The sequence below is a fragment of the Salmo trutta genome, chromosome 30, assembly GCF_901001165.1.
Source record: "Salmo trutta chromosome 30, fSalTru1.1, whole genome shotgun sequence".
NCBI classification, from domain to species: Eukaryota; Metazoa; Chordata; class Actinopteri; order Salmoniformes; family Salmonidae; genus Salmo; species Salmo trutta.
In genome coordinates, this window is record NC_042986.1 from 167,851 (window position 1) to 182,526 (window position 14,676).

At 43.3% G+C, this 14,676-nt stretch overlaps 1 protein-coding gene across 1 annotated transcript in view; it reads right to left on the reverse strand.

Annotated features, from left to right (window-relative positions):
- Positions 1-3,982: 3,982 nt before the first annotated feature.
- Positions 3,983-14,676, reverse strand: part of si:ch211-112c15.8 (tumor necrosis factor receptor superfamily member 1A) — a 38,780-nt gene continuing 28,086 nt past the window's right edge. Inside the window, exons 8-10 of the mRNA XM_029724441.1 lie at positions 10,287-10,324; positions 9,808-9,916; positions 3,983-4,724 (exon numbers count right to left, since the gene is read on the reverse strand). Of these exons, the coding sequence (XP_029580301.1) occupies positions 4,390-4,724; positions 9,808-9,916; positions 10,287-10,324 (482 nt within the window). The 3' untranslated portion in view covers positions 3,983-4,389. The remainder of the gene's footprint in view (positions 4,725-9,807; positions 9,917-10,286; positions 10,325-14,676) is intronic.

Genomic DNA, 14,676 nt, shown 5'->3' on the forward strand with positions numbered 1-14,676 from the left:
TCTAGTGGAAGCTTTAGGAAGTGCAAAATGAACCCTAAGTCACTGTATACAGTCAAGGCAATCACTTGAAAGGACTACAAGCACCAGACTTCCCACATCCTGCTTTACTTTTTCTCCGGTTTTTGCCTACCATATGAGTTCTGTTATACTCACAGACACCATTCAAACAGTTTTCGAAACTTCAGAGTGTTTTCTATCCAAATCTACTAATAATATGCAAATTCTAGTTTCTGGGACAGAGTAGTAACCTGTTTAAATTGGGTCCATTTTTCATCCGGCCGTGAAAATACTGCCCCCTAGCCCTAAGAGGTTTTAACTGACTTGCCTAGTTAAATAAAGGTTAAATAAAAAATAAAAAAATACGGTCCCACAGTTGACAGTGCATGTCAGAGCAAAAACCAAGCCATGAGGTTGAAGGAATTGCACAGATCTGGGGAAGGGTACCAAAATATTTCTGCAGCATTGAAGGTCCCCAAAAACACAGTGGCCTCCGTCATTCTTAAATGGAAGAAGTTTGGAACCGCCAAGACTCTGCCTAGAGCTGGCCGCTCGGCCAAACTGAGCAATCGGGAGAGAAGGGCCTTAGTCAGGGAGGTGAACAAGAACCTGATGGTCACTCCACAGAGCTCCAGAGTTCCTCTGTGGAGATGGGAGAACCTTCCAGAAGGACAACCATCTCTGCAGCATTCCACCAATCAGGCTTTTATGGTAAAGTGGCCAGACGGAACCCACTCTTCAATAAAAGGCATATGACAGCCCAATTGGAGTTTGTCAAAAGGCACCTAAAGGACTCTCAGACCATGAGAAACAAGATTCTCTATTCTGATGAAACCAAGATTGAACTCTTTGGCCTGAATGCCAAGTGTCACATCTGGAGGAAACCTGGTACCATCCCTATGGTGAAGTATGGTGGTGGCAGCATCATGCTGTGGGGATGTTTTTCAGTGGCAGGGACAGGGAGACTAGTCAGGATTGAGGGTGAGATGAACAGAGCAAAGTACAGAGAGATCCTTGATGAAAACCTGCTCCAGAGCGCTCAGGACCTCAGACTGGGCGAAGGTTGACCTTCCAACAGGACAACAACCCTAAGCACACAGCAAAGACAACACAGAAGTGGCTTGTCCTTGAGTGGCCCAGCCAGAGCCCAGACTTGAACTTGATCGAACATCTCTGAAGAGACCTGAAAATAGCTGTGCAGCGACGCTCCCCATCGAACATGACAGAGCTTGAGAGGATCTGCAGAGAAGAATTGGAGAAACTCTTAAATTACTGGTGTGCCAAGCTTGTAGCGTCAAGCGTCAGATTTTTTTGCAGGTCTCTGTTTCCACACATTTATTGATGAATTAATTTCCAATCATGAAATGTATCCCCACTCCCCAATCAAATACCTTCATCATACCACAAAAAAAAGACAAAAACAGATTTTTTTCCAATCTGGCAACCCTCATAAAATCTGACATAGCACCAGTATCCCAAAGAATTATGCAAAAACAAGCACAGTAAACAGCAATTGGTATTAATAAAAAATAAAACACATAAGGCTACTATTATAAGTATTTCGGTGACAACTTGGTTGATTAACAATATTGGGTTAACACGTTTGTTTTTTATATAAATAAATGTACGACGTAAAAAAAAAGGCAGTCTAGAACACCATTGCCCCAAAATGCATTGCTCCAATAACTTGTGTGTATTTTCACAGGAATTAAGCCACACATAAACACACAAAATCTGTTGAAATATTTTTTGTACATATTTCCACGAATTGAGTATGAGATTGTGTTGGATATATGATCACACTTGTAATAGTTTCTGTTGTTGTATTACTTGTGAGGCACAGCTGAGTGAGCATACATTTAAATAATGTGCTTTTTATTTTTATTTTACTGGGCTGATGATGTCTGTATCTGATGGAAGGAGAGAGCAGCAGACTGAGTCAGCCTCTCAACATCCCGCCGCTCTCCCTTTCCTCCACTGACACTGACCAAAGGCACACCATCTTCTAGCTGTTGGAGAAACATGAGTCTGCCTCATGCACAAATTCATGTTGTTACTCCTATGACCCAAGCCGCTAATAATAACAACAACGCAAGCCTTTAGATACACTTTCCTAATCATTCATTACTGCTGCAGTGCTTGTTGTAGCGCTGAGTGGAAATAGGAAAAGCTCACATTTTATGGCTTACAAAAGTGTTGAATACAAAGTGTTGACAGTGCTGAGTAAGGACTTAAACATGAACTCACTCATAAAAACAGCTCTGTGCTGTATTCGTCTTCACACATTGTTTAAAACGTTTTGAAATCTCACAGTATCAATTTTGCTGTAGTTTTCTTTTATGCCTGCTAAGTTACTGCAGACATCCCTGAGACAAATTTAAAAAAATAGGCACACATGGCATTATCAATGTTTTTTTTACAGAAATGTTTGGCGATTGACTAGGAATGCGAACGATCGGTTGGGGATCCCTGCTCTAGAAAGTTGAATGAATTTCAACCTCATGCTTCTCTCAGTGGGTTGATATTATGCATGGCAGTCCGGCAGTCTCGGGGCTACGCGTGCAGTTTAGAGGGAACATTGCTTGTGTGGCTGCCAGCCAAATAGCATATGGAATGTGTTGCACTAATGTATTTTCTGTAAAGGAAAAACGCAGGTGAAATGGTTTAAAACAAAGCTATTTTGATGGTCTGTGTTTAGAAAATTCTGATTTCTGAACTCCTAACGAAACCGCCTATCCTGATGCTCAGGCCATGTAGCCTACATCTGTGCACACTCAAGCATGCACTTTCACACAATCGTGACAAGACTGAGAGACCAGACATATGCTCCAAATAAAGGACATTGACGAAATTGACATAAAACTGGTAAATATACTGAACAAAAATATAAATGCAACAGATGTTGGTCCCATGTTTCATGAGCTAAATTAAAAGATCCAAGAAATGTTCCATATGCACAAATGTTATTTCTCTCAAATTGTGCGCACAAAATTGTTTACATCCCTGTTAATGAGCATTTCTCCTTTGCCAAGATAATCACAAGAAGCTGATTGAACAGCATGATCATTACACGAGTGCACCTTGTGTTGGGGACAATAAAAGGCCACTCTAAAATGTGCAGTTTTGTCACACAACACAATGCCACAGATGTCTCAAGTTTTGAGGGAGCATGCAATTGGCATTCTGACTGCAGGAATGTCCACCAGAGCTGTTGCCAGAGAATTTGAATGTTATTTATCTACCACTAACCTCCTCCAACAATGTTTTAGAGAATTTGGCAGTACCTCCAACCAGCCTCACAACCACAGACCACGTGTAACCACACCAGCCCAGGACCTCCACACCTGGCTTCTTTACCTGCGGGATAGTCTGAGACCAGCCCCCCAGGCAGCTGATGAAACTGTGGGATTGCGCAACCAATAATTTCTGCATAAATGGTCAGAAACCATCTCAGGGAACCTCATGTGCATGCTTGTCGTCCTCACGAGGGTTATAACCGACTTCAGTGGGCAAATGCTCACTTTGTGCACAACTTGAATGCACAGAGATACCGTGACAAGATCCTGAGGCCCTTTGTCGTGCCATTCATCCGTCACCATCACCTCATGTTTCAGCATGATAATGCATGGCCCCATGTCGCAGGACCTGTACAGAATTCTTGGAAGCTGAAAATGTCTCAGTTCTTCCATGGCCTGCATACTCACCAGACCCATTGAGCATGTTTGGGATGCTTTGGATCAACGTGTACGACAGCGTGTTCCAGTTCCCGCCAATATCCAGCAACTTCTCACAGCCATTGAAGAGGAGTGGGACAACATTCAACAGGCCACAATCAAGAGCCTGATCAACTCTATGCTAAGGAGATGTATCGATGCCCAACAGATGCATATCTTTATTCCCAGTCATGTGAAATCCTTATATTAGGCACTAATGAATTTATTTCAATTGACTGATTTCCTTATATGAACTGTAACTCAGCAAAATCTTTGAAATTGTTGCATGTTGCGTTTATATTTTTGTTCAGTGTATAATTAAATAAACCACAACTTCATTATCACAGCGCAGTTTGTGAGCTCTCCAAACAATGCGTACACTACCAGAATGAGAACGGTATGCAGTATTAATATATTGAATAAACAGAAAAGACCATAACCAAACATTCTAGATTAATGGGGAAGTGGCAATGAATAACGGTAGCCTACATTTAGTACTGATGATACTTTTGATACATTGTGGGGAATTCATAAACATTGACAAACCGAGAGAGTGAGCATGGAGAGAGACATGCCTAGCGCTTTGTTGCAACACAGTATTTGAAAACAATGTGATCTCTGGTTAAGAGCGATTTTTGAGGTCTGTTCGAGTACTCATGTCCATCCCTACTCAGTTGTCCTATGAAACTGTGGTGATGTCATTGGTTGTGGCTCTCCACTGCAGCTGCTCCAGACAATCCTGCAACTGGTAGGCACATCCAGCCAGGTCCATGTAGAGCAGGGCCGAGTATATGTCCTCCAGACATGCAGTCGGGCCCTGGCTCCACAGCCGCAGCATCTGGTACTGCCTCTCAATTGAGCCCAGACCTGGCTCCAGCTCCACACGCTCCAGCTGCCGGTCGGTCAGGGAGAGCACGCGCAGGAACTCCTTCCAGCGCCGTAGAGGCACCTCCTTGATGATGGCATATAACACCGTCGCGGGCCAGTGCTCCTCCTGGGTGCCCTGGCGAGGGACTGAGGAAGAGAGGGGAAAGGGAGGGAGGGAGGAAATCAGGGCCAATATTCGCAAAGCGTCTCAGAGTAGGAGTGCTGATCTAGGATAAGGGTTCCTGTGTCCATGAAATTGTATTAATTATTATCTAAAGGCAAAACTGATCCTAGATCTGTGTTCCTACTCTGAGAAGCTTAATGAATACGGGCCCAGAATGGTAACAGGTGGAGAGATTCTTGTAAAGTGCTTAAAGGAAAACTCTACCTAAAAACAAAATGTTTTTCTTGTCAGCAATCAAGGTTTCAAGATATGTAACTTTCAAAATACATAAGATGATGCAAAATGCATCATACAGGGATTATTTGTGTATTTTGAAAGTTACATATCTTGAAAGCGTGATTGCTGACAAGAAAAACATTTTGGGAAAATGTCAACAATGGACAAATGAAACAGATATCAAAAGATAGTTTTTAGGTGGAGTTTTCCTTTAAGTGAGCAAAGAAGTAATAGTTTGGGCAAGATTCAATCAATGTAATCAGGTCATTTGTGGGGTATGAGGAAACCTCTTTGTGCTGTGAGGGTGTGTTTTAGGAGTGAGAAAGTGCTTTAACTTATTTTTCAACAGAAACGGCTAAACTTGTCTCGCTTGTGTAAATTATGAGACCTGATAAGTGTGATGCTCATAGTTTATTTCTAACAAGCATTTTATTATTTCGATTTTCGATTTGCACACTATGCACACTCCCAGTCCAGTAGATTTGTTTTTGAGGGGGAAGTCGCAGTCTGAACCCCAGTCAACTGTTGTAAAGAAAATGACACGCAAGCTGAACTATACCACAGACCATGCACCATAACCTTACAACAACACCACAGGAGAATTCTGAAGTTGACAACGATGTGGAATTTTCATGTAAACTAGACGTGGCCATACTATTTAATCTCAAAGAGACAAAAATCTAAAAAACGTGTTCTTAAATTTGAGGTTAGAAGATCAAAAACAGCATGTAAAGACTCGGGACAAACCTTTACATGTATCATATTTTGTCACTGAAACTACTGTAACCAACATCACGCTTTGATGCTTGGTGTAGAAGCTTCTGTGCATATTTTCAGTGGAACGGATGTTGGAATCAGGGTGTAATTTGCAAGAAAGATAAGGCAACAACCTTAAATGTTAAAGGCCGAGCAGTTGAAGGCTGCTTTTCGCTATTTGATTTGCCAATTAATCTGAACCTCAGCTTCTTTCTGATTCATATCACCAAAGTTTTGCAGTTTCCACCTACACATGCACACACATTTCCACGTGACTGACAAGAGATATGTTTTATGCTGACACGCTGCGGCATGTAAGGAAAGGTGGTTGTTTTGAGTACACAACAGCACATATTCTAGCCACATCAAAGCGACAGGACAGGTAGTATGCTGTAGGGTACACACCTCAGAAATGTGCTCGATGGGATTTGCTTTTGCTTCTGATATGCGAAACACCTACATTATATCATATACGTTTATTATAAATCCAAGCATATGCACCCAACCTTAAAGTCCTACTCCAGTCTCCTTTTCACTTAATTTATCACCTGATTTACTTAACCCTTTACACTCGTACCCATATACGGGTTGAAAATGGCAGATTTGGGCACTAATAAACACCTAAATTGGAACAAAGTGACTGTACAGTAACATACTATACATGATGTCAGAGTTCTGGGCTCTGCACTTCACAGCGCTGTATTGGTTTTCACTGAAAGCTGTTCTGATCTTGAGCACCGCACGCAACAAGACGTTTCCCCCATCCCTGAATTGCCTTGTAAAAGCCTAAGATCATATTTTATGAACGCTAGTCATGTTGGCAATAGAACGAGCTTTCAAATCATGCCGACCTGACTCAGATTTCGATTTATAATGGACAGTTTTTGGTCATTGTGTGATGGTGGGGATGCAGGGTTGTATTCCAAACAAAACATCTACAAGTGTGCTTGCTCTAGTTCCTCAACAGCACAGCTAGGAGAGCCAAAAAAAAAGTACCTTATAGTTCAAGACTTTTCTTTGCGTCATAAAAGTGCATTGAAATTGCTTAGGAACTGTGCACACTTTAGAGAGGTGTGTGGCCACTTGGAGACACCAGTTACTCCTCTCATTCAAACCCTTATTTGCACCTACCCCACATTTTCCAGGAAGAGTCTTATTTTATTACTGAATGTATCTAGAGTATTTTCAGATTCCGCTATCGACAAATGTGGCACTAAATGTAAAAAAAGTACACTAAATGTAAAATGCACATAAAATCAACAGCGTGATGTTTGGATTCAGTTGTTAGGTTCTTATTTTTCAGAGTAAATAACTCACAGACACTAGAGAAGCTTTAACCAAGTGTAATTCTTCCCAAAGTTTCTGTACAGCTGTAATTCAGACAACCCAACATTTCTCCCATCCAGATATATATATCCCACTTAAGACACTCCTCCTTCTCTTCAATCCTTACATCTTATGGTTTAACAGGAAAAGAGTAACACGATACCAAACCCTTATTACTCCCTTCAGGGAATTTGTCCTCACCTCCTGACCTCAACCCCTCCTTTATCTAATCCACAGATGTCCATCTGTCTCCCTGTGTCAACACGTTGCTCTCCTCTTGTCCACCCAACACGTTCCACAGCTATCTGTCTTTCTACAGAGACCCAGTCTCTTTCACTTCTAATATTCTATGCTTCTTTATCATTTATTTAATATCTTTATGTTCAAAATGTTGAATCCAACAGTCTTGTGTCAGGATGAACTGTTGTTTACTCACCTTTGGTCTAATAATTTTCACATTATCTCCAAACTGTTCCCTTTCAATTGCTACAATGGTTATGCATTTGCTTTTCATATTCATTCTGTAAGAAACATTTAAATGTAGCCCTATACATATAGTCAAATTCCCACGAGTATAAAGGGTTAACAAAAGGCACTCATAGGCGGTCCAGGTAGCTTGTTAGAGCAGCTTAAATGCAATGTTGCCAAACTATGGCTGATGGCAAAGCCACACTGGAAGACAGACAAACTACATGTAACTGCCAAAATAAAGGAAACACTTGAGTAAATGAGGTACAATTTATATTAAAAGCAGATGCTTCCACACGTGTGGTTCCTGAGTTAATTAAGCAATTAACATCCCATCATGCTTAGGGTCATGTATAAAAAAGGATCTCATCAGCTTTCTATAGGCTAGGCCTACTATATTTATTTTCCAACTTTCCTAATATTAAGCACATTGCTTATATAGCTTATATAGCATACCTGCTTATATAGCCTACCTGGCTGGCATGAAAATAAACCACAGGGAAAAAGCTTCCTCCATTCGCTATTTAAGTGCATAAATGACTTGTATTTTTTCCCGCTGCCCCTGTTTCGATAGAGGTGCATGATAATGGTCCATTCTAAATCAAAACAAATATCACACATTTATTATTTAGTATATCTAAAGACATGATTAAATCAAGAATAGGTGACAATATTAGCCTCGCACACCTAATGTAGCCTAGCCCATAGGCCTATATGATTTAATAAAGTGGAAAAATAACTTCTTAAAATTAAGCACATTAATCCGCTTTACAAGGGGTGTAGAGCCTAACTGGCATACATAAGCAGTGTGTTAGTTTCAAGTTTGGGGAAGATCATTTTCACCATAAAAATGTCACTTTTGATAATGGTGTTTTTCGCCAATGGAACATCCGCGCTTATAGCCTTCTACCATGTGCGCATTGCTGCGCTTATAATGTGAAGAAAGCCTAATAGTTTATCAACATTTGAAACTACAGTAAACGTTCTGATCTGTTGCGTCAGCCACATTGCATAAAAACGTTTTTGTTGATGCTAGTGGTTGTATTAATTTGGGATCTATCGCATCCCACAACTGTCCCAGACTATGTTTGGAATATTTTTTTCTTGCACAGAATAGGTCAAATTTTGTACTATGGGGGATAGCAGATTGACGTAGGATAGTACTTTTGCTGTTCGTTAGGCCTACTCATCTTGTTGGCTGACGAACAGTAAATGTGGACAGTCCTTCCAATATCTTCAATATGCACCTTGGGAATTGGATAAGGACGCGCAGTTACGTCTCCAATGTGTCGGTCTTAACTTGTAGCCTGTGAGAAAGATCTGATCACATGACAGAGAGCCTGTGAGTGAGAGATGCTTCAGATTGTGCAGCACTCAGAGAGAAGGGAACAACACAGCACTCCGGTCCGCAAAAGGCATGGATTTGTTTAGGGTGCATTACGGCCACAAAGGGGATGCCCCCATGAAATTTGAGGCATTATCAAGTGCTTGTCAAATTGTGAATGAGAGACTATTGGAGTGTGTACAGCCTGCGCAAAAAAACCCAAAGCAGAGCTCATGCCTTTCAAGCGACTTTTTTCAAATCATCATTAGAGTCTCATCATACAGCCTTACAGTATATTAAGTCAAAACATATAGCCCAACGTTTGTAGAACAACTAAAGTTACATTAATAACTCTAAATTAAGCATATAGGAGTATCTATTTCTTTGTTAACCGCTCAAGACAGAATAGCTGAATGTGCACACTCCCTCAAATTGTTAGGAGAAAATATTTGTTAAATTGTATTTTTCATACTATAAAATAACTTCATGGACTTATAAGCAAATCTTGTCTGCTAAATGAACTAGTGTAGCCAAAAGCCATTTGGCGTAGCCACATCAGGACCTAACATAAGGACAACTCAGAGTGTGCTATTCTTTTCTTCTTCATATCATGCTTCTTTAGACCTGTCTAAAATAAATCATGGATTTATTGAGAAGGTGTAGGTTATATTACATGGGGTTTATTATACTTTTTAAAATGGCTTGTAGGCTATGTGTGGAAGCCAGGAGATGCTAAATGTGTTTATGTTAATTAACGGTCAATTACCGTGAGACAGACAGTTATTTGCTTGACAATCACCGACTGACGAAATGTTGTGACCGCCACAGCCCTAGTCACATTCCTCCAATAGAGTTCCAGACACTAGTATAATCTATGCCAAGGTGTTTGTTGGTGTTTCCTTTATTTTGTCAGTTACCTGTAGATTGAAGATAGACAAACTACATCAAATACTTACCTCTGGGCTCTCTGTCTGGCAGCAGGGGTGTGACAAGGGGGTCAAACTCAGTCTTGGCAGCACTGTGAGCGAGTGTCATCATGGGAATCCCTTCAGTAATGTTCAGCGTCTTGGAATGGACAGCAGACAGACAAAAATCCTTAGCAACTGTCTGGCTAAGCAGAGCAGCAAAGTGTCCATACACACATACAGTATAGGTATAGTAACATATCAAAAGAGATACTGATCATTTGCTGAACTAGATTCTTCCTTACAGGTTTAAAATCAGACAAAGACAAATTATATATTTTGATGCAAACATAGCCATGCTGTACATTCCAACTCTAAATGTAATGTAGGTTTCGCACCTGCTAGTCAGGACTGGCCTACAGGTGAATAACATATTTTTTCTCATGTGCTTTATAGTTTGTATCATCTGCTTCCTTTCTAACACTATCGCTGATCATTATCCAAATGTAATGTAAGAAACTGATACTAACCAGTGAAGTTGGGTAGTTTGGCTGATGATGAAGATGATCTGTTTGAGTTAAAGACAGATATTATAACTTGTGTATTCACACAAGAGCTCTTTAAGATTAAATATTCCGTTTTTTTTAAAGAAAAACAACACAATTGGAGGTTTTAAGTCCATAACAATGCTTAAACCACATCAGGAGACCGCTTTTGTTTGGTTAGCGGTGTTTCTGTAGCACGAGATGGAGTTTGCAAAACAAATGACCACTGGATTGATGAAAATAATCAAGATATCATTTGGCAAGGTAGGCTAATTTGAAGCTAGATAACATTTCATTGAAACAGTTCTACCTAACCATCTACCACAAGATGGTTAGGCCCATCACTAGCATTGCAATATTTGTCCTTTTCCTTAATTGTTTGAAACTTGGACGTTTTACCTCATTATGAGGAATGTCTTACCTTGCTTCAAAGTAGTCTATAGCCAAAATCCTACCATAGAAACGTGGAGGCAATTATTTTCTAAAGACTTAATCATATGCATACAGAACTCCTGTTCTATATATTTTCTTTCAACTTTCTTTCATTGTCAAACGTCCACGTCAACTTCCGGCGCCGACAAAGATGGCCGCCTCGCTTCGCGTTCCTAGGAAACTATGCAGTATTTAGCTTTTTTATGTGTTATTTCTTACATTGTTACCCCAGGTAATCTTAGGTTTTACTACATACAGTCGGGAGGAACTATTGGATATAAGAGCAAAGTCAACTAACCAACATTACGACCAGAAATATGACTTTCCCGAAGCGGATCCTCTGTTTGGCCCACCACCCAGGACAATGGATCGGATCCCAGCCGGCGAGCCAAAACAATGGCACCGCAGAAGAAGGGGCAGACGGAGCGGTCTTCTGGTCAGGCTCCGTAGACGGGCACATCGCGCACCGCTCCCGAGCATACTACTCGCCAATGTCCAGTCTCTTGACAACAAGGTAGACGAAATCCAAACAAGGGTAGCATTCCAGAGAGACATCCGAGACTGTAACATTCTTTGTTTCACGGAAACATGGCTCACTCGAGACACGCTATCTGAGTCGGTACAGCCACCTGGTTTCTTCACGCATCGCGCCGACAGAAAGAAGCATCTCTCTGGTAAGAAGAAGGGTGGGGGTGTATGCTTTAAGATTAACGAGACGTGGTGTGATCATAACAACATACAGGAACTCAAGTCATTTTGTTCACCTGACTTAGAATTCCTCACTATCAAATGCCGACTGCATTATCTACCAAGAGAATTCTCTTAGATTATAATCACAGCCGTGTATATCCCCCCAAGCAGAAACATCGACGGCCCTGAAAGAACTTCATTGGACTCTATGTAAACTGGAAACCACATATACTGAGGCTGCATTTATTGTAGCCGGGGATTTTAACAAGGCTAATCTGAAAACAAGGCTCCCCAAATTCTATCAGCATATCGGTTGTGCTACCAGGGCGGGCAAAACCCTAGACCACTGTTATTCTAACTTCCGCGACGCATATAAGGCCCTCCCCCGCCCTCCCTTTGGAAAACCTGACCACGACTCCATTTTGTTGCTCCCAGCCTATAGACAGAAGCTAAAACAGCAAGCTCCCGCCCTCAGGTCTGTTCAACGCTGGTCCGACCAATCGGATTCAATGCTTCAAGATTGCTTCGATCATGTGGACAGGGATATGTTCCGCATTGCTGCGAACAACAACATTGACGAATACGCTGACTCGGTGTGCGAGTTCATTAACAAGTGCATCGGTGATGTCGTACCAACAGCGTCTATTAAAACATTCCCCAACCAGAAACCGTGGATTGATGGCAGGATTCGCGCAAAACTGAACGCGCGAACCACTGCTTTTAATCAGGGCAAAGTGACTGGAAACATGACCGAATATAAACAGTGTAGCTATTCCCTCAGCAAGGCAATCAAACAAGCTAAGCATCAGTACAGAGACAAAGTGGAGTCGCAATTCAACGGCTCATTTACATTTTACATTTAAGTCATTTAGCAGACGCTCTTATCCAGAGCGACTTACAAATTGGTGCATTCACCTTATGATATCCAGTGGAACAACCACTTTACAATAGTGCATCTAAATATTTTAAGGGGGGGGGGGGGGTTAGAAGGATTACTTTATCCTATCCCAGGTATTCCTTAAAGAGGTGGGGTTTCAGGTGTCTCCGGAAGGTGGTGATTGACTCCGCTGTCCTGGCGTCGTGAGGGAGCATGTTCCACCATTGGGGTGCCAGAGCAGCGAACAGTTTGGACTGGGCTGAGCGGGAACCGTGCTTCCTCAGAGGTAGGGGGGCCAGCAGGCCAGAGGTGGATGAACGCAGTGCCCTTGTTTGGGTGTAGGGCCTGATCAGAGCCTGAAGGTATGGAGGTGCCGTTCCCCTCACAGCTCCGTAGGCAAGCACCATGGTCTTGTAGCGGATGCGAGCTTCAACTGGAAGCCAGTGGAGAGAGCGGAGGAGCGGGGTAACGTGAGAGAACTTGGGAAGGTTGAACACCAGACGGGCTGCGGCATTCTGGATGAGTTGTAGGGGTTTAATGCCACAGGCAGGGAGCCCAGCCAACAGCGAGTTGCAGTAATCCAGATGGGAGATGACAAGTGCCTGGATTAGGACCTGCGTCGCTTCCTGTTGTGAGGCAGGGTCGTACTCTGCGAATGTTGTAGAGCATGAACCTACAGGATCGGGTCACCGCCTTGATGTTAGTGGAGAACGACAGGGTGTTGTCCAGGATCACGCCAAGGTTCTTAGCACTCTGGGAGGAGGACACAAGGGAGTTGTCAACCGTGATGGCGAGATCATGGAACGGGCAGTCCTTCTCCGGGAGGAAGAGCAGCTCCGTCTTGCCGAGGTTCAGCTTGAGGTGGTGATCCGTCATCCACACTGATATGTCTGCCAGACATGCAGAGATGCGATTCGCCGCCTGGTTATCAGTAGGGGGAAAGGAGAAGATTAATTGTGTGTCGTCTGCATAGCAATGATAGGAGAGACCATGTGAGGATATGACAGAGCCAAGTGACTTGGTGTATAGCGAGAATAGGAGAGGGCCTAGAACAGAGCCCTGGGGGACACCAGTGGTGAGAGCGCGTGGTGCGGAGACAGATTCTCGCCACGCCACCTGGTAGGAGCGACCTGTCAGGTAGGACGCAATCCAAGCGTGGGCCGCGCCGGAGATGCCCAACTCGGAGAGGGTGGAGAGGAGGATCTGATGGTTCACAGTATCAAAGGCAGCAGATAGGTCTAGAAGGATGAGAGCAGAGGAGAGAGTTAGCTTTAGCAGTGCGGAGAGCCTCCGTGACACAGAGAAGAGCAGTCTCAGTTGAATGCCCAGTCTTGAAACCTGACTGATTAGGATCAAGAAGGTCATTCTGAGAGAGATAGCAGGAGAGCTGGCCAAGGACGGCACGTTCAAGAGTTTTGGAGAGAAAAGAAAGAAGGGATACTGGTCTGTAGTTGTTGACATGGGAGGGATCGAGTGTAGGTTTTTTCAGAAGGGGTGCAACTCTCGCTCTCTTGAAGACGGAAGGGACGTAGCCAGCGGTCAAGGATGAGTTGATGAGCGAGGTGAGGTAGGGGCGAAGGTCTCCGGAAATGGTCTGGAGAAGAGAGGAGGGGATAGGGTCAAGTGGGCAGGTTGTTGGGCGGCCGGCCGTCACAAGACGCGAGATTTCATCTGTAGAGAGAGGGGAGAAAGAGGTCAAAGCACAGGGTAGGGCAGTGTGAGCAGGACCAGCGGTGTCGTTTGACTTAGCAAACGAGGATCGGATATCGTCAACCTTCTTTTCAAAATGGTTGACGAAGTCATCCGCAGAGAGGAAGGAGGGGGGAGGGGGAGGAGGATTCAGGAGGGAGGAGAAGGTAGCAAAGAGCTTCCTAGGGTTAGAGGCAGATGCTTGGAATTTAGAGTGGTAGAAAGTGGCTTTAGCAGCAGAGCCAGAAGAGGAGAATGTAGAGAGGAGGGAGTGAAAGGATGCCAGGTCCTCAGGGAGGCGAGTTTTCCTCCATTTCCGCTCGGCTGCCCGGAGCCCTGTTCTGTGAGCTCGCAGTGAGTCGTCGAGCCACGGAGCAGGAGGGGAGGACCGAGCCAGCCTGGAGGATAGGGGACAGAGAAAATCAAAGGATGCAGAAAGGGAGGAGAGGAGGGTTGAGGAGGCAGAATCAGGAGATAGGTTGGAGAAGGTTTGAGCAGAGGGAAGAGATGATAGGATGGAAGAGGAGAGAGTAGCGGGAGAGAGAGAGCGAAGGTTGGGACGGCGCAATACCATCCGAGTAGGGGCAGAGTGAGAAGTGTTGGATGAGAGTGAGAGGGAAAAGGATACAAGGTAGTGGTTGGAGGGGAGTTGCAATGAGATTAGTGGAAGAACAGCATCTAGTAAAG